The sequence below is a fragment of the Python bivittatus genome, unplaced genomic scaffold (genome assembly GCF_059951505.1).
Source record: "Python bivittatus isolate LINGU-HERP-01145 unplaced genomic scaffold, Pbiv_v1 ctg000310_np1212, whole genome shotgun sequence".
NCBI classification, from domain to species: domain Eukaryota; kingdom Metazoa; phylum Chordata; class Lepidosauria; order Squamata; family Pythonidae; genus Python; species Python bivittatus.
In genome coordinates, this window is record NW_028277054.1 from 2,604,589 (window position 1) to 2,624,951 (window position 20,363).

At 46.1% G+C, this 20,363-nt stretch overlaps 1 protein-coding gene across 1 annotated transcript; it reads right to left on the bottom strand.

The window, feature by feature from the left end:
* Positions 1-3,317: 3,317 nt before the first annotated feature.
* Positions 3,318-19,421, bottom strand: LOC148216098 (uncharacterized). The gene is made up of 13 exons (XM_088140202.1): positions 19,317-19,421; positions 18,156-18,247; positions 17,443-17,539; positions 15,352-15,611; positions 14,019-14,182; positions 12,106-12,243; positions 10,708-10,785; positions 9,092-9,188; positions 8,489-8,580; positions 7,985-8,051; positions 6,970-7,090; positions 5,647-5,788; positions 3,318-4,382 (listed from the first exon to the last, which is right to left on the bottom strand). Exons 1-13 carry the CDS (start codon positions 19,419-19,421, stop codon positions 3,394-3,396), a joined length of 2,442 nt encoding a protein of 813 aa, XP_087996328.1. The 3' UTR covers positions 3,318-3,393.
* Positions 19,422-20,363: the final 942 nt, after the last annotated feature.

Genomic DNA, 20,363 nt, shown 5'->3' on the forward strand with positions numbered 1-20,363 from the left:
ACTGGGAGACCCTGAGTTCTAGTCCCACCTAGGCACAAAGCCAGCTGGGTGTCCTTGGGCCAGTCCCTCTCTCTCAGCCCTAGGCAGGAGGCAATGGCAAAGCACATCTGAAAAACCTTGCCAAGAAAACTGCAGGGACTCGTCCAGGCAGGATCCAAAAATTGGACACGATTGAACGGATTAAAAAAAAAAAGGTGGGGTTACATCCTGTGGAAAAGCAGCATTTGTTTTAGCCAATAAATCCAACAGTTGGGAAAGCTAAGAAATAAATCCTGGTTTACAAGCCACAGCGGCTAGCAGTGTAGAACGCGCTAAGCCAAAATCTAGCAAACCCCACTGGGGCTTAGAGCAAGGAGGAAATGGATATAAAAATATTGCTGCTATGGCTGATATTAGGAGTCTGCCAAATTTAATGCCTCTGACCGACCAGTCGGATTTGCGGCTGCTCAGTTAAAGCACGATCAAACACGGGGCGAACTTCTGCTCCCCAATCTGGCCCTTTTGTTCGGAGCTCTGTGCTAAAGTAGATGAATCATTTTGGGACATTCACAAAGCAGGGCAATTAGAACAGCAGCGACCATCCCACCGCCTTAATGCAGCCACTGATTGCATTGATTCCTGCCCCGGTAAACTATAAAAAGCAAATACCCTTTTGGTTGAAGTACATGTTTTGGTTTAACCAATCAAAAGCGGTTTTGCAGACCAATCCCTGCTGATATAAATTGGCTAAGAAAAATACCCCATGCTATTGTAAAATACTTTTCCAGCTGCAAAGGAGCCACTATGAGGGCCAAAGGGTTCAGTGGAAGTGCAAAGTCTGTACATTCTGGCACCCAAAAGATAGGGATCCTATCAGAGGCAGCCAGGCAGACCTTTTCCTGAAACATTTTCTACCATCGGATTATTCAAGAAAGAATCTCCAATAGCAGACCTGGGAAAGTTTCGAGGAAAAGCCGAACAACATCCTGTCTGCAATTAAATTATCACACAAATCCACCCTCTCTTCTCCCTGAATATTTTGGCTGGTTAAGAAAACACTTAAATGTTTCTCGCTTGAATCAGGACTGCTAATTACAAAGAAATCAAAAAAAAAAAAGCAAAACATTCTCTGAGAAAAAATATAATGGACTGAAGGAGACCAAAGGAAGAATCACAGTGCCAACACATCCCAGCTTTTTATAGACACAGAATATTAAACTGATTCCCCTGGAGAGCTTTATAGGGCAATAATTCCCATTTTGGCTTCCTTACGCTACAGCTTCTAAATACATCATGTGCCAATGGGCTTGGCTTTCCAATACTCAAGTATGAAGCAACTTCCCCTGTCCCCTCTGAAAATCCCAAGGATTCAAAAGGAAGAAAAAGAGGGCAAATAATTTAAAGAACTAAATTAATTAGCAGAGGAAGAAGCCGGCTATTATGTGGCAAAAAAGAAGGGCAGCGGCTACAGATTTAGCAACCACAAGGGGAAAAAACCAAGATTGTAAGTCTGTAGGGATCCAGGATTTAGCAGAATGCATTTTATGGAATATTTCTCACCTTGGAAGTCAGAAGGGTCCCTACTCTATTAGTGTATTCCAGAGGCAGGCCAAAGCAGGTCATAAGACTACGGTAAGGGAATAGTGCCCTTAAGGTATCCGTTTTCTTTTTATTATATACACCTGTTTTTAATGTGGTTTTGGTGACTTCGTTGCATCCTGTTCAGTCAGCTAGAACTGGAGCAGGCTACAAATCTCTCAAATGAAATAGTTTGAAGCCACGATGGAACTTTAACATACAAAACGGTCCTGTTACTTGCCCTTTGTGAGGTCTGGGCATGACTCCAGGGTGGAATGGCTGGGTTCGCACCCCTGGGTGTAAAATGTAGTTGGCTTAGGACAGTGTTGTCCAAACTTGGCCACTTTAAGATGAGTGGACTTCAACTCCCAGAATTCCCCAGCCAGCATGGCTGGCTGGGGAATTCTGGGAGTTGAAGTCCACTCATCTTAAAGTGGCCAAGTTTGGACAACACTGGCTTAGGAGATTGTGTGAACCAGCCTGCGTTTTTAGTTTAGGTAATATGTGTTCTGTGAAGCCAGCAACTGGGGTTAATTCAGTAAAGCATTCACCCAAGGAGCAATCTTGATTTAACCTGCTTTCTTATAAATTGTTTAAAATGTCCTTATTTAGTGTTATTTTCCTTTGATGTTGCATTGTTTATGGGGTTGCATGCAGTCAACAGCATTAAAGAGAAGCACAGCTCAAATGAATGTGACAATCAGTCTCATTAAATTTCAGTTTGGCTTACCTATGTCTACATAATCTGAACGCTTCTCCCACACGCTTAGAAAGGACTTGTATAAATAAGCTAATAAAATAAATATTAATCAATGTTAAGAGTGTTCTAAAACTATGGTTTCTGCCACAACAGCTCTAATATGTAATTTTATTAAAAGTCTTACAATGTGTTGCTTATTTTGGAGTTCTTTGGGTGAGAAGCCCGGCCGTGACATCTCTTAACAAAGATAAATGTAACTCTAGGGCAATTAAAAAGAAAGCTGGTCATTAAAAACAGCTTAAGGAGAAAAAGGTCATGCAAGAGAACAGCAGCTGTGTGTTACTTCTTGCTTTTAATTATTTAGGATTGCTGAGCACCCAGCGTGCAAGCAAACACACACACACACACACACGATTTGGAAATTTAAAAAAAATAGAGCGCTGCACGTTGGCCATCAAGAAGGCTCTTGACGCCCCCTAGAGGGGGTCTGTAAACACTGCACCAATCAATACTTACTCCACAAAATCATTGAGAAACCTTTTACGTAGTGAATTTTATTTCTCTTCCAGCTATTCATAGTTTAGAGAAAGGGGATGCTACGAACTGCAAGTGGAAAGCAGCCTTAGCCAAATAGTAATTTGAAAGTTTTCACTCACTGTACCAGAAGCCCTTTCCTCCTTGCAGTCAAACTTCATTTTGGGGGGGGTGGGATTAATACATGTCCATGACATGTACGAATAGGCCAGTTCTTTCAAGAAGGTGGGGGGGGGGGATTGAGAACAGATTCCCTAAATATATACTCTGAAACATCCACAGTCAAGAGATGCTCTACTGAAGAGAAGAGAAAGGGGCAGAGGAAGTACCAAGAGCGGGCAGAAAGAAATATCCGAATGGAAGGAGGGAGAGCGAAGAGTCATGTCAATATCAGGACCTTGCTAAGGGAAAAATTACAGGTGGGCACACACACACAGCCAGAGAGAGGACTTGGGCAGAAGCGAACACCCTTCCGGATCTGCCCACGTACCCATTTCTGCCCAAATTAGATGCAACTAATGGCAAATCAAGTCCGAGATGGAAGCCCAAGACAGAAATCAGATGCTCCTACCGGAGTGGGTGTCTGGCTCCCACTGGGACAGTTACACATCCAGGCAACTTGGATTAACCCCAAAGTGCATCTCCCCTGCAGGGTTTTGGGGAGAGCGATGTCTCTGGCACAGCTGGTCTCCTTCGAACAGGAGGCTGGTCTGCTGGTCTGGGGAGTCTGCCGTTGGTCCACATACCTCTTTTCGGCCCCACAGCCCCGCAAAAGAGATCCTGATGTGCTTGCGGGTTACGAAGAGGTGCCGGCCACAGGCCTTGAGGTGCTGCAGGGGGGTCTTGGAGGATTGCCGGGGTGCCCCCCCCTTGGAGAGCCCAGCCTGCAGGGGAAGGCCGCTTTCGTGGCTCACCGACCGGCCAAACCGGCGCCTGTTTTTGTGCTTGGGAGGGCTCAGGATCCCGACTTTTGGCTCTTCGTCTGGCCAGCACGAAGCACGTTCGGTGAGAAGCCTGGCAGGGGTTTGGCAGAAGTGGCCAGCGAGAACCCCATGAGCCTCCAGCAGTTCTGGCTTGGATGGAAACGGCCTTGGTGAAAGGTTGCAAGTTTCGTGTCCTGAACAGCCAGCCCTGGGGCTATCTGCTGATGCAATGCCCGCCACTGGGAGGCTCAGTTGCTTCATGCCAGATATGATTGCTTTCATGCCAGGTTGAGCTGGCTCAGCTAGACCAGAGATCAGGGTATCCTGCCCTCCTGGGCTAGTAGAAGCTTCACCTGGAGAGAAATCGATTTTGTCTGCAGCATCCCTCAGGGACAGCTCTTCTGGCCAACTCAGTGATCGACGAAGAGCTCTGTGGCACATGGTGAAAGCAACGCTCTGCCTGCTTGTTTCTGCCAGGGCCTCCATCTTTGCCAGCAGCCCTCTCTTTCCAAGTGGGGGCCCTACATCCTGCTCTGAGGGCCCAGAACTGAGAACCTCCAAACAGGGACTTGGCTCTGCAGGTCTTCTGGATTTCACATCATGTGAAGCTCTCAGGTTCAAGGAGATGTGAGCACTAGTGTTTTCACTGGGTGAGCAGCTTGGAGAACCTTAAAACAAGTCCAGAAGAACGGCTGTTATAGCCCCTTCTTGCAGTATGGATCTCTGGAGTGCTTTCATTATTTTGGAGAATGTTTTTTTATGGGTACATGCAATAAATAAATAGTATGTAAAAACTGTGAATAATGAAAGGCTGATGAACTTTCGGATGGTGAGTAGGGAAATATTAAGAGTTGCACCACAGTAAAAGCTACTCTTTCTACAGTAGAGTATTCCCTACACCCTGGACAAGAGCACTGGGAAAGGAAGAACTCGAAGTAAGAGGGTCTATCTTTGCACTAGAGATACGTGAAACGTTCACGCCTGAAATCTCTCAACCTCCAAAAGGTCCTGGCTAACCTCACTGGATGTGTTCTGATGGAACATGCTCCTGGTTCACACACACAGGCTCCTTCCATTTAGTTCAGGTCCTAGCTGGAACCCTGCCCTCCGTTTTGGATAGTAGAAAGGGCTTGTTGATCTGCAATTCCTGTTTGGAAGATTGTCCCTGTGACACTCCTAACCATGTAACCTGGAAATCTCTCCCCCCCTCCAAATTTCCTGGCCAGGTTAGTAGTCTGGTCCACCCAGGGGTATCCACAAAGCATGGTAAAAAAAGGCCAAGATGGTGGCCTCAACGATGCAGTCAAAGACCTGCCTTTTTTTAATGTGCGTCCCATATAATGTGATGTACAGAAAAAAACAGGCAGAACTTCACCTGTACCATTCTGGCCACCATCTTGATTATTTTACCACACCCTGCAGATATCCCATGGCTCACACATTCCATAAAGCCATACAGATGGTTTGGTTTTAGCACAGTGTGGTAAGTGAATCCAGTACCTCATTTGTGAACAGTTGGCTCTCAGCTTAGTGCAATGGGTGAAACATAGCCTATGGTGGCTCACCCAAAGCACAGTTAAACCATTCCTTGGTAGGCATTCAAGCGGGTCCAGATGTGATGGAATGGAATGATGAAGGCCAGGCTCAGGCAGATAAACATTTTCTTAGCTCGCCAGAACCGCGTGGGAGGAACAAGAGGATGAGACTGGCACCTCCCTGAGGAATTCACACTGTTGTGGCTGGAGGACTTTGGGAGATGGGGTTTTAGTCTGGGAAGATTCTTGCTAGAGGTTGTAGCCAATAAACAGCTGGATTGAATTGGCATTGTCTCTTGGAGTTCCTTGGGCTAGGCCTGACATCAATCAAAATGTTTATCTGCCTGAGCTTGGCCTTCATAATTCCATTCCACCACACCAGCTCAACCAAGCATACCTCTTTGATTTTCCTGGACCTTGTAGGATTGCAGGCAGGCCCACTGTTGCAGAGACGCGGGGATGTCTCCTGCCACCTGCCTCTTCTTCATCTGGAACCATCCACTGGGGTCTGCTCCTTTAGCAGAGAGGGAGTGGGGTTGCTAGGATGGGGCCAGGGAGAAGAAACAACCATGAATGAATCCAGTGGTACTTTCTCTAGTTTGGTTCACTCATTAGACTAGATCATGTAAATTTGGATGGTTGGTAAATTGGTTTGGATTCAGCAGGCTGCCTGCATGTTGCTTGTTGTACTTTGCATGGATTGTTCAGTTCAGTGCATGAAACAAGCCATGGTTTGCATGTGTGAATCCAGTCAGAGAGAGAGAGATTCCCACAAGCAACATGCAGCAACAGGTCAATGGTGCTAACATGGGAACCAGACCCTGCAACAAGCTCAGATGCCTGTTTTGCCTCCCAACAGCACCATCACAGACCCCAATATGCACACACATCAGATTAGAAGCACCTCCATCTGCCCTTCCTCTAATTGATCTATGTCCTCATCTGCCAGCAATATTACCTGCTCTGGATTCTATGTAGGACAAACAGGCCAGACTTTGTGCCACAGACACAAGTTTAACATCAGGACTCAAAACAGGGACATAGTAATAGCAGAACATTTCAACCTCCCAGGATCCTCCATTACAGATCCTAAGTAGCCATTCTGGAAAAATGAGGCTTTAAAAGCACCATTCAACAAGAGCACTGAAAGGTTCCCAGTTATCTCAGGCTACCTCAGCCAAGACAAAGGGTTTTTAACACAGTGCAGTTGTTAATGGATAGGATGTTTGTAATCTGTCTCACCTGTAGCCTGAATCTGCATAGCCACCCTGCCGCCCCCTCCCTCCCCCCCCCCAATTAAATCCTACATCAGTTTACCTACTCCATACATCTGGTGACATATGTAGCTCACAAAAACTGAGGCCTTTTAATAAAATGGTTAGTCTGAAAAGGTGCTACCAGACTCTTCCTGATTTTTGGCTAGTGTAGACTAACAGCTGTCCTACAATATGTGTGTATCCGTATTCGTGCACAACCATAATCTATTTCTATCTGTGCTCTTCCACTTAAGAGATGGTTGGTCACCACCTGTCATACTGAGGTAGCATCTTAAACTAGCCCTCTCTGGCTGTTTTGGGGTACGCCACCCTTATTACCTGCTGAGGATCCTGGGGATTGTAGTCCAACTCAGACAGGGCAGCCCCATTTGAGGGGGAGGGCTCTGCAGAAGAAATGCACACTGACCCCCTGTGATTTCCAGCAGCATCCCCAAGAGTTCTGCCTCAGAAGCACTCACCTGATCGTTGCTAGTGCGAGAGAAGATGCTCAAAGATTTGTGCCCTGTTTGCTTCCTCTCAATGAGGGAGGGTGAAAAGCTGCGGGAGGCAAGAGCAGAGGATTTCCTGAAAGAAAAGGGGGGATATAGAGCAGTGTTTTTCAACCTTAGCAACTGGCTGTCTGGGGAATTCTGGGAGTTGAAGTCCACCCATCTTAAAATGGCCAAGGTTGAAAAACACGGACATAGAGCAACACGTGCATCCAATTTGGGGGAGAAAGTGCTATCTGGACCTTCCTGAGCAGCCCAATGCCATCATGGCCAGCTAAAATAGGAACAAAGAAATGCGAAGAATAGTGCTTTGGTTATTGAGCTTTTCTTTTCCCTCCCCTCCCTTCTTCCTTTCCTGCTGTGTATTTTTTACATGGTAAGCCAGAAGGCAGGAACTGTTTGGGATTTTTTACTGATGCAGGTAGTCCTCAGTTTAAGAACGAGTTTTGTTCTCAAGGTCTGTCCTTAAGTCAAATTGGTACGTAAGCCGGAACAGTATTATTGTATAATACTGTAGAAGTAGTATTGTGTAATGAACTCGAACCATTGTGTAATTAACTCGAAGCATTGTGTATTTAACTCAGATTTTGCTGCAATAGACTCTGTTCTTAGCTATGGGTCGTCCGTAAACCAGGTGTCCTTAACCCAGGGACCACCTGTATGCATAAATCTTCTAGGACCAATTCAGGATGAAGAAAAGAGCAAAGAGGAAAATAAGTGAACAGAAAGACACAAACTTTAAATGCACCTGGGGGGTCTGCAAGGGGGTCAACAAGTCAAAATGGTGGCTTTTTGACCCCCTTGTGACCATGTGATCAAAGCCCCACCCCTGAAATGCAGATACCAGCGCAGCTACCGTGCAGTGGCAAGTATCACTTTGGAAATCCATATTTGCATACGTAAAGACAACGGTCTTTCCCTTTTTGCAAAACCACAGGTATGTGCCCCAGGAACACTCTTACCCACCTACCTCCGAGGGCGTTTCCTGCTGCTGTTCTGCTTCCATTGAACTTTCCCAGCTAGAGTTCCTGGGCTGCCTGTAAGAAAGAAGGGATGTGAGGGGTCCTCGGAGAAGACAAGAGCAAGACCTTTGGTTCACAGGGGAGAAGTGAGAAAAGTTGATGGAGGTGACTTCTTAGGTTCAGTTTTATTCAAGCGTTTTAACCTGGATTTCTTTGCTTCCTCCTTGAAATAAAAATTGGAGTTACAATTTATTAGGGTGACACCAAGTGATACAGAAACACGCTGAAGACGATTGCTTCCCTTGTAAGAGAGGAATCTCCAGATTACACATAGATATGCGCATTAGAGGATATATAATGGGAGAATACAGCTGTCGGATATGTTCGGCTACCATGCCCATCACTCCTGCCAGGGAGTAGGGACTGCTTAGGCTACTACATTACAGCAGATAATGAATCCTGTGGCAAAACATCTCCCTCCACTATTTGGGGGGGGGGGGCAAGGACATTACCTTGCACCGAAGTAATGTCAGCTGGTTGATCAAATGAATTCCCACCGTCCCCATCAAAGGGGTCTGAACTGGCGGATCCCGAGGCCGACCTCCTGCAGGCAAAAGGGATGGACAAATCTTACTGCCTGGTCTGTTTCCCGGTTGCGGTTGTTTAAAAAAGATCTTATATTGGTGATGCTGTTCTTTGATGCCTTTGCTTCTGTTCCAGCTGCATTTCATCCTTAGCAGGTCACTGGGATCCTCACAGAACTCATCTGCAAGCAGAATGACTCAACCGTGAGGAGAGAACAGACTTGTCGTCCCTTGCTCAGAGGCCTGGAAAAGTACCACCCTCGTTCTGTAGGAAGGAAAAGCAGCCGAGAATTGTCACCTTGGATTTGCAGGACGGTCCGAAAGGTCGGGGCTTATAGGCAGAATTGCTCGACTTGACCCGCAGCTCTCCAAACCTGAGAAGGTTGAGCCCCACGGAGCAGGATCCTCCCCAAGCCTCTCTTGTTTGGCCTTTGACCTCCAAAGCAAAGGCCAGACCTCCTCCACATCAGGCCAGGTCTCTTGGCAACTCTACCTCGGCTGTTCTATAAGGGATGGGAGTTCTGGTCTCACCTTTTCTTGATGGAAAACTCAGTAACCACCACCACCTCCTCAGATGCCTTCCGCTTGGAGCCGAAAGATGTTTTCAGGGTTGCGCTACTTGGAGACTCTGTGGGAACAGATTCAAAGCAACCTCAAACCAAACTTCTCAGCCACTTCAGCGATACGGATGGGCTGAAATGAGGGCACAGAGACTTTCCACATGCCAGGTTAATGTTCTCACATATCCTCCATTGCTATCGAACACTTCTAAACCTTTGAACTAACTGAAAAATCAAATTCAAAGGCAATTTTAAATCTGCATTCACAGTATTTATTCCCCCTTCAATCCAGTATCAGCAGCAGTTTTCTCAAAATCTGGTGTACAAGTCCAATATTCTGTTGGCATTGCTCGTGCCGGCTAGGAATGATAGAGGGTAAAGACCAGTGGTGTGCTGGAGCCGGCTTATACTGGTTTGCAAGAGCCATTTGTTAAATTTTCTGGAATTTTGCGAGCTGCTTGAAAGCAGAGCTGAGCCACTATTCTAGCACTTCCGTCTGCTGTTCTGTGGCTAGTGGCACACGTGGCGGTGGCAATGGAGCTGGCAGAGCCGGTTCTCAAACATTTACCATAACCCCACTGGTATAGACCAACATATTTGGAAGGTTCCTGGTTGTGAAAAGCTGGCATGTGGCATAGCTAAACCTCCAAAACAGGAGGTTTATAACCAGGTTGAGCCACAATAATTGTGCCCCACTTCATAGAGAAATTAAATGGTCTGTACTGCTTCAGACTTAATCTTACATTACTGAGTTCCCCCATATTAAAAGCAAGAGGCATCACCAGTCCTTCTTGTGGAGAAAAATCCAGCACATCAGGGAAAACATTTTAGCCTGATCCCTTTCCTTGTACTACAGTTAGTCCTTGTTTAGCGAGCACAATTGGGACCAGCAACTTGGTTATTAAGTAAAGCGGTTGCTAAGAGATACTGCAACTGTGCTTATGATTTTACTTCAGCTTTCCTTTGCTTTACAAACCTGTGAAGGTCATAAATGCAAAGATTGGTTGTAAAGTTAGTTTTTCATCACCGTCTTAACTGTGAGCAGTCACTAAATGAGGCAGTCACTAAATGAGGACTACCTGTATTCTTCTGTTTACAGGGTTATACCCATGGAGAAACACACAAAGCAGAAAGTTGTCATTGCATATCTTCCTTCTCAATCATGCAAGCCATTTCACCTCCTAGGACACACACAGGGAAGGAAGTTCTATGCAATTCCTTATCCAGAAGCCACCGCTATCTTCACCACAGGCCGGCCCTCCCATTGGACAGGGCAAATTCAATTAGGATGAGATTGATTGTTGTTCCTTTTATGATGCTTGCATTTTCATTCCTGAAGAGCAGTGCTTGTAGGGTTAGGGCTTTCCCTCAACTGCCAAAGAAGTTGGGCTATCTAGACGTGATGCCCTCTGAGTGGAGCGGAGGCAGCAAAACGTTTGGGGCCGGCCCTGATGGGAACCAAAGGAACCTTGGGAAATTGACCACACAGTTGCAACCTGAACATCCTGAACCACCAGGACATTGTCCAAGGCCTTTCCTATATTGAACTTGGCCCTCTCTCCTCTCTTCACACTATCACCCACTCACCCTGTTTCAGTCCCAGGTCAGGACTGATGCAAAGGGTTCGGCCAGTCTTGAATTTGCTCAGGGCCTCAGTGACCATATCTGCGAGGAAGAAGAAGGGGAAAAGCACTTACAGTCCACAAAACTCGCCACATTCACCTTCCCTCTTTCACAGACCTTTTCTTCTAAAGGATTTTCAAAAGGGAAAGTCGTAATTCTGCAAATCATGTTATGTACATGGAAGAGAATTGCAGGAGAATTTTTCAAAATGTATTAGGGGAAGGAACCACAGTAATCATAGGCAGTTTTACTACCAAATCTATCAAAAGAATTCTAGTATTTCGGCAGCTTCCCAAATTACATTTGTCATAACCTCAAGCGCTCGTTTTCTGACCAAATTACATTATTGGTTAAAAACAAACATTAGATTTCCTAATGCATGTTGGGAACAGTTTCAGCTCTTCGTGGTGGTGGCTAGTCTGTTTATCATAGACTGACTGGAGAAACCACAGGATTTCTTTCATTTGATCAGTAGTACTTAAAAATGCAGGGAAATGCTTTAGCTGAAAAAATTAACACAGCAATGGAGGACCTTGAAAAGCTTAGTAAAGAACAAATTCAGTCAAATATGGTTTTCATTTATTACCCTTCCATTAATGTTTATCCTAATGGATTAGTCATTGGTACGAATGTTATTTTGGATAGAAATATTGAATATGAATGTTCCAAATACCTGTATTTCTCATCAAGACTATATATGAATACATCCACGTACAGCCATAGCTATTATTCCCTCTTTTGTTTTTTTAAAAAAATCAGGGTTCATTTTGTCTTGGTTTATCTTTACTTTTAATTCTGTATGTTTATCATTCTTCAGCTTTATTCATTTTGTAATAAAACGATGATGACAACGATGGAAGCCAGTCAAGATGGCAGCCGCGATGGTGCGATCAAAACTCTGTCTTTTAGGTGCATCATGTGCACATAAAAACCAGAGGAGCTTCAATTGCACCATCTTGCCCACCATTTTAACTTTCTTTTACTGTACCCTGCAGACACCCCTGTCTGCCACAGAGTCATAATGAAAGCTGAAAACAGGAATCGACAAATTCAGGGAGGATCAAGTAACCCAGACTACTCATCATCATCGCCATCATCGTCATCAGTACATATTTCTAGGCTGGTCCACTCCGAAAGGACTCCAGTTCCAATCATGAAGGCTAATCCCCGGTACTGGGGGCAGCAGCTGCGGGGAGATAGTCTTGTGCTCTCCTGTCTGTGGGCACGAGCTTCCCAAATGTCCCTGAAGGGCCATTGGAGGTACAGATTTTGGAGTAAAGATGCCTCAGACCTGACCCAAGCACGGCTCTTCCCACCTTCTCGCATTCTGAAGTTAATCTGCGTCTTCCCTGGCACACTCACTGCCTATGCTGCGCCGTCGCCTTCTCCCCTCGGTGTCGCGCTCTGCAGCATCTTCCTGGCCTTGCAGAAACTGCCTTTTGCTTTCCATGTCTGAAATGGCAGCGTGCATTTTTTCCCGGAGAGGCTCAGGAATTGTGCCTAAAGCCAAGAGGGCAGGGGAAAGAACCCTCAACATGAAGATGTTTGATACAGACATACTATAGATTGTCGGAAAAAACATTCTACGGCACAAACTTGCAAGAGGTGGCTGGGCTGGCTTATTAGATCAAAACTAAGCAATGGCTTGCTTTCCACAGAATGTCAAAGAAGGAAGGAAGATCATGCACGCAAATCTCTGCAAGCTGCAGCAAAACTTAAGGTATGCATGTATTTTCCCTGCTTCCCACGCATACTAAAAAGAAGGAAGGAGTGTATGAGCTGGTGATTTCCCTTTCCCTAATTTGTGGCTTCACAGAACATGCTGTTCCTGGGATAACAGATCAAGATTGCTCTATTCCCTACACTCAGATGAACAGGATGTTAAGCCACAATGGGGCTTCTCTATTTGAGCAGCATCTTCTGTGACTCATGCACTGAAAATGGCTCAGTTTCCCTGCCCGCCACGTGCTGCACCGCAGACTGCCCACCTCTGGCTTCCTCGGGCGCTTATGTGGACCGAACCATTAGGCATAACCAAGAATCATGGTTGGAAATGAACACTAGTTTGTGCAACAGGACAGCAACACCAGGCCAGGTTTGTTTGTCACTGCTGTTCCATAACTTCCAACTTATTTATTTAAAAATATTTATACGGCCACCCATCTTAAACCAAACTCTGGGTGGCTCACGACCCAAGGATAACAACAATATACACAATCAGTAAAACAAAAGCAGTAAAACCAAAAGCAGAAAGACCAGGCGCCGTAGCTAAACTTTCTGATGCAGCCCACAACACGCTCCTCCCATGCCAATAATAATTATTATTATTATCATTTATTAATTTATATGCTGCCTGATTCCCAGCCACTCTGGGCAGTTGACATTTGTTAACACATTTAAAAACAAAAAAACAATTCAAAGAACACAAAAACAGCACAATGGCAAAGAGAATAAACCCAGAGGGAAACAGACAGGAAGAAAGGGGCATTGGTCATCCTCTCCAAAGGCCTGGGCAAAGAGCCAGGTCTTTACTGCCCTCCCAAATGCCAGGAGGGTGGGAGCCGTTTGAATTTCAGGGGGCTACAGAGAAGGCAGGCTTCCGGGGTCCAAATAGGTGGCATTGTTTAATCTCACTCTATCCCAGCGCTTGGGGGAAAAGCCGGGTCTTAAGGGCTTTTCAGAAGCTTAAAAGGAGGGGGGCCCGTCAGATCCCAAGAGGAAGTGTGTTCCACAGGGCAGGGGCTGCGGCAAAAAGAAAAGGCAACAGACACCTTGTACCAGCAGAAGAGAATGTGTATAGCTCACGGCTGAACTGTGGAGTCCTTGGGGTTCTCTGAGCTTGGTTGTTTTCTTGCAAATGTTTCGTTACCCGGCTAGGTAACATCTGAAGACGTTTGCAAGAAAACAGCCAAGCTCAAAGAACCCCAAGGACTCCATAGACACCTTTGTGCCAGATTGTTACCACCTTGTTTAGCAGTTGATCAGAGGGCTGCTAGGAAAGGGAGGGCCAGCAAGGAACAGGGGCTGTAGAAGCTGGGAGTTCCAGGGAGAATCAGGGGGTTCCTGAACTGATATTGGCCAGGCGACAAACCTGGATGCGGACAGAGGGTCCGCTGCTGTTCCACCTCAATACAACAGGGGGCAGCACTTATATTTTAACAGCATCAAAGCATAGGCGTATATGCATAAGCACTCACAAGCAACACCCCCCCTCATTTTCTGGTTGGGGCCAAGTAAAATTCCTCCCCCCCCCGCCCTGTGTGCCCACGACCCACCGATCTCTGAGGCGTGGCTGATCAATGCCTGAGTGACTGCCACCTGACTCCGCAGTTGCTCCTCAGTCTTGCTGATGCCCAGCTGGCTGCACATCTCCCCAGAGAAAAGGTTGGGCACGAAGATGACTGCCAGGTTAGCCAAGTCCATCTTGTTCTGAGCACACCTGAGGAGGAGCCGAAGAAAAGACAAAACACCGTTTTTGGAATTAGCAAGGGATAATGCAAGGAGAAAGAGGGACACGAGGGCCAGGCGTTTGGGCTGGTTCATTCTCTGGCCTTTCCGAAAACCATCGCTTTGATTTGTTCACACGAAAGCAAGTTGCTAGTCCTCGTGGCTGTTGGTGCAGGCATGCTTTACGTGCTGTGTGATGTTCTACTACCCCCCCCCCCGTCGAGCCTTTCTGAGCAGTCAGCCACAGAACATACATAAATGCCTTTTGCAGAATGAATGTGGACTTAATGATAAACGTCATCATTACAGTGTTCGGCATGTGATGACTCATTCAGAAACTTCTCAGCACGCAGCTCCTTTGCGTGGTGGCAGGAGAAAGGGCTCTGCCATCCTTTTTGATCACATGGCAGAAAAGGAGGATAAAGGGCCCCGTGCCCTTGGAGAGTCACACCACTGGACAGGAGGGTTCATTCCTGAAAGCAGGCATTTGTAATAGGGCCAGGGGTATTGGCAGGTACGCGACGCACATCAGAAACAGGCAGAGCTTTGATCGCACCATCACAGCTGCCGCCTTCACTTTTGGGGCCACACCACACAGACAGCCCCATGCAGGAGAGACACAGAGCTTTGGAGAGTCATATTTTGGGGCTCCTTTGTGCCTGCTTCTGGCTTCGATAGAGCCGTGCAAAGCCCACAGTCCCTCTGGAACAGCACAACCCCATGCAGCCTGCGCGCACGCATGCATACACCCCCAGAACAGCATAAGGCGTGCTGAATACGAAGATCCCTGAGTAAGAAGGAACAAAACAAGACAGAGTCAGGACTGGCTTTCGAGCTATCAAGGCTGCCAAAACAGGCATGAAGGTGGTAAAGGCGAGAGCTGCAGAGTCCTCAGAAGCCACCGGGGGGCAGAAGAGAGTTAGGATTCCCAGTGGGGGTGCAGAGGGGTTGTGGGGGCTGCAACTGTGGGGCTCCACAGAACTAGGCAAAAGTGGGGCAGAGGGAAATGCCCCCCAGGGACATTGCCCCACTCAAAGCCGGCTGCACCATGCAGCTTGCCTCCATGGATTTTTAAAAATGCAGATGGCCACCTGCCCCTGCCCCTGCCCCTGCCCCTGCCCCTGCCCCTGCCCTTGCCTCCTCCACCCTTCCTTGACTCACTTGGCCACCACCTCCTGCAGGAAGGCCAGGAAGTAGCGGAGGATGCTGGCGTTCCGTGGGGGAAGCAGACAGGTGAGCAGGAGAGTCAGTGCGTCCTGGTCGTGGCCTTCTCTGCCTTGTTGCTGCACCTGGCAGAGGGATCCTTGCAGCCAAGCTGGGATCAGGGGTTCAGGCAGGCTCCTCAAAAACTGCTTCACGAGGGTGGCCACATCGCATGGGAGAGCCATTTGCAGGCACTGCTCGCCAGCCTCTAGCCGGGCCTGGAAGGCAGAAACACCAGGGATCTGATCCAGGCTGCAGAAGCCCAACCCGGTCAACCTTCTCCATCTCTGCACTGCAAGTGGAAGAGCCTACAAAACCAGTGGAGCTCCTTAAGGTCCTGCAGCCTATCCCCGCAGCCTCCAATTCAGTGCTGTAGTATCTGAAGACCCATGCAACCTTTCCCGGGCTGAAAAGGGGCGCTAGGCAGCTTACCTCATTGTTAAGAAAGAATATCAGAATTGCCTGACAGGATCAGGCCCCACATTCATCTAAATCTGCCTTTCCTGAAACTGGTGCCTTCCAGGAGTGTGGGGCTACAAATCAGTCATTCCTGGCCAGCAGTCTGACACATCTGAAGGGCACCAGGGCTGGGAAGGCTGGACTAGCTCACCAGCACCCTGGTTCCAATAGCAGTTGACTGCAAAAGGAGAGAAAACAAAGAAGAAAAGAAGAAGGGAAGGGAAGGGAAGGGAAGGGAAGGGAAGGGAAGGGAAGGGAAAAAGCAAGCTCTCCCTATTCCCCAGAAGAATTATTCTTAGGTGGCTGGTGGGACACTCCAAAACTAAAGAGATCCTCTCAAGTTCTTTTGACTGCAGGAATCCTTTTTCCTAAATAATCTTGCTTGCTTTAGACATAAGAATAGCATGCTCCCAGTTGACCCTTATTAAACCCTTTTAATGGTTTATTTTGTGGGGTGAGGTGAGATTTGGAACTACACGCGTTGAGGCAAATAGGCCAAAGACCCAGATTTTAAACCCATATCTGTTCATCAGAAACATTTTATCCCTTCAGTCTTTTTAAATTTCTCCTTTCTCACACTTGGTGGCAGAAGACTTTTAAAACAAAGAACAAAAGCAACCAACGAACAGAGATATTACTTCATTGCCCTTCCTTTCCAGCATCCTTGATTATTCAACACCCAGGCTCACTACAACATTATTAGGAAGAGGGATGTAAGTTTCCTCCAACGCAGAGCACCCTCCAGACATGTTTGGATCCCAACTCCATAGTCCAGAGCATTTGACCACATTGGCTGGGAATTATAGGAGGTTGTAGTCCAAAGCTACATCCCACGCCCCACCACTCTGGGGACTCTGTGGTTGGATTTGCACACTCAGTCCCAGGACCCCCAAAGTAACTATCCCCAGTTTCATCCAGCACATTGTACTGTACAAATCAGCTTTTCTGGTTAGCTTATAGCTCCATGTTCGGTGTGAAGCCGGAAAATTGGTTAATTGAGGACACTGAAGTTCAGGATGTGAATACAGGCAGCCCAAGGATGCTTGTGGATTTAAGAAACAGGTCAGGCTTAGAGTCAAGGCTCAGGACTGAATGGACCTCCATTAGAAGTCAATTCAAAAGGAAAGAAGACACTCATCAGCTTACCCCACCCCGAATAACACTGCCTCAAATTCTTGGAAGGTGGGCCATTCCTACAGAAGTGATCAAAAAAGGGAAAGGAAATCAGAATTTATTCCCAGCTTTGTTTCTCAGAGTGGATCCAACTGTCTCCTGCTGAAGATTTATCAGATGCCCGTGCCTCTTGCTCTCACACAGCCATGCACAACTCAGTTGTCCTCTCTGTAAAATGGGAATGGAAGTCATCGTTGCAAACATGAGAACTGAGGACCACAAACTTACCGATCCTCTCATTTTCTCCATAGAAATAAAGGAAACGTAGATCCCTACACGTGATAGAGACACTGGGTGATAGGTAAGGATGCCAATCTTTTACACTCAGCAAAGGAAGGGATCAAAAATGATTTGAAGAAGTTGAAGCAGCGGGATCAGATACATCTTGCAATCATTTGCGGCCATTCCATATTTTACCTTTAAAGCTTTGATGCGAGTCATTGAACCACACTTCCGGAAAAGCCCTTCGATATGAAGGTGCGGCCGGAGGAGCTCACAGGCATCCACCAGAAATCTGAGATCAGGAACACAAAGCCGTAGTTATTAGATGAGTCTCCAAGACTGGCTGGAATGGGGCAAAGGAAGGGGAGGTGTGTTTTCACCCTAGCATTACTAATGGAAAGAAAGAGATGGTAGGGGAGCTCAGTCCAAGGCAGTCAGACGTGTTACACGCCATCCATCCTGGCTGAGTCCACCATTAGGCAACACCTTCATGTGTGAATTCCCCCTTGCAGATCCAGCACCCTTCCTATGACCTGGAAACCAATGTTTTGTTCTGTGGTCCACCCACACGTTCAGCTGTAAAGTCTAGATCAGTCCTTGCATGAATCAACCCAAAACCAGCAACCTCTTTTTCAGGGTTATTCTGTACTGATAGCCACCTGTTTGATTACCAGTACAATCCTTTTATTCAACTTTGAATAAAAAGGCATGAATGAATTTTCTTGCAAGAATTCATAGGAGACAGTAATGCTCCTTGCTTTCTTAGAGCATGGAGAAACGGCGTAACAACCTGTTATTGAATTATAGTTAAAAGATCCAAACGGTTCCCCTCCCTCAATTAATTGACAGGAAGAATTTTTATTTGGATTATCCTGGGCATATAGACAAGTGCACCCAAAATTACTCACTCTGGCACACCATCGACATGCTGGGAAGGACGCAGCAAGTGCAGTGGGACACCAAACAGCCCAGAGACCGGTAAAAGCCCAGTTTGATCCTTCTTCAACAAAGGAAAGAGCAATTAAATAGTCGAGCTGTTGCTTTGATAACTAGATTTCCTTCAGATTGTGTAATTCCTTTTCTTTTCATCTGCTGAAGTTTATAACCTAGCAAGTGGGAAAGTGCGGGGGAAATCCAAAATACTCCTTTGAGATTAGATATGAGCTGATTTTTAAAAAACAAACAAACTCTGATGCATGAAGAGAGTTGAATCCAAATCATTTCAAAGAATTATCCTTTGGATCAGTGTTTCCCAATGTTGGCAACTTTAACTCCTCAGCTGGCTGGGGACTTCTGGGAGTTGAAGTCCACACATCTTACAGAGTTTCCAGCATTGGGCAACACTGCTTTGGATGAACTCCTCTCTGCTGATGGGGGCCCTGGAAAAATTGCTCCATAAAAAAAGGTTTAGTGATGCAGTCTCAAAATATCCGCGAGGGTACCCCTTGGGGGAAAGTTGCTAAAAAATCTTTTAGCATCTTTAGCCTGTTTCATCTTGGACCATTTTGGCTGTCCAAGCCCTATCCGATTTACAGATTTTGCTCTCAGAGAAATCCAGCACAGCTAAACTCCCACAATGATCATAACAATGATCGCACTCATGCACAAAAACTTTAGCTGGACACCCCCAAATTGAAAAATGTGGATGAATAGCATGTTCACCAATATGGGGCAGGAAAACAAATCTCTGTTCAGGACCCATTATTGCATGCCAGGTACACTGCTACTGCAATTCTCAGTATCCCCGTTCAGTAACACCTCTGAAAGGAATAGGGAGGGATACACATATTTGTTGAGCTGCAGGATCAGACCTGTTTAGGATTGGGAATGGAACCCACCAGGGAATCCCTAGGCTGATGACTAAACTAGAATATAATTTAAAAAAAAAAATCTCAAAAGAAGACAATGTCGAACTACTGGCATATCTTATCCCTATCAAGAAAAACCACGTGGTAGTGTCCATGAAGTCACCAGACTCAAGATGGACTCCAAGGAATCCTTACCTTTAAACTCATTTTCTGAACCTTTTTTTTAACTCTTCAGATAAGGTCCTCCCCTGCCCCACTCACCTGCCTGGGGGTGGTCTCGCAAGGACAGACACAAATGCCAGTGCTGGCCAGGTAGGAGATGATGGCATGAGAGAATTCACTCGTTTTCTTCTCTGGACCCGACATGGTTCTTGCAAGACAGAATGCTACATTTCACATAAGGCAGTCCGTGTGGCTAAACCTCGTGTTCCTTTTCTGGCTCAGAAACACGCAAGACACTTTAGAGCAAGGTTGGAGGACAAGCCATGGAACGTGAGACAATTAAAAATACAAAACGTTGAAGGAAGCACCTAAATTACTCAGCTCAAATTTACAGTGCCTAAAACTGGGGTTTAGATAGTGCCTCTCTTCCAGAATAACAACAACCTCATTCAGTTTGCAACTAGGGCCAACAGAACCACATTCTTAATTTCTGGAGCAAAACTTTAAACCTTGTTCACTTCTGGTTTTCCACTTTCCCAAGATGCCGATCTGTTTTCCCACTTAGAAAGACCTCCAAACATCTTTTACTGGGAACCTTTTAAAAAAAGATTAATAATAATTGAAAAAAACCCAAATAGTCTCATCTTTAGGCCTATCTATACATTTCCAGATTTGATCTTCCCCTCCTTTAAAATATTCTCTCTTCTACTACACAGAAAGTTTAGCTTTCCCCCACCTATAGCTGTAAATACCCTGGGGAAGGAAGAAAACCAAAATACTTAGAAAGAAAAAAAAAAAAAGCAATACTCCATTTATAAATTCCCTGCAGTAAGGAAAGAACATATTTAAAGGGGCACATCTCCTCAAAAGGAATGGAAATACAACATTGTGAATGGAAAATAAAACTAGCAAAGGCGATCCCCATTAGTTACAGGGATCCAGTGACATGCACTGAAGAGAAATCCGAATACCTGAATTCTGTTTTCTGGCGGGTTGGAGGATGATGAACGGAGGTGTAATAATCTATAACATAGGATCCATTGCAAAATGTCATTTCCCTAAGTAAATTTGTATTGGAAGGAAGGGACCTTTTTTTGTTGTTGTTTTTGTTAATTACTCTTAAATCTGATAGCACTAACTGGGTTG

Excerpts from the sequence above, each read along its gene's own strand:
- LOC148216098 (XM_088140202.1), bottom strand. The coding sequence starts at position 19,421 with ATGTCGGGTCCAGAGAAGAAAACGAGTGAATTCTCTCATGCCATCATC. Across the intron at positions 9,189-10,707 it reads TGACCTGGGACTGAAACAGG|AGTCTCCAAGTAGCGCAACC; the intron begins GTGAGTGGGTGA and ends CTGTTCCCACAG. Across the intron at positions 8,581-9,091 it reads GAGTTTTCCATCAAGAAAAG|GAGGTCGGCCTCGGGATCCG; the intron begins GTGAGACCAGAA and ends TTTTGCCTGCAG.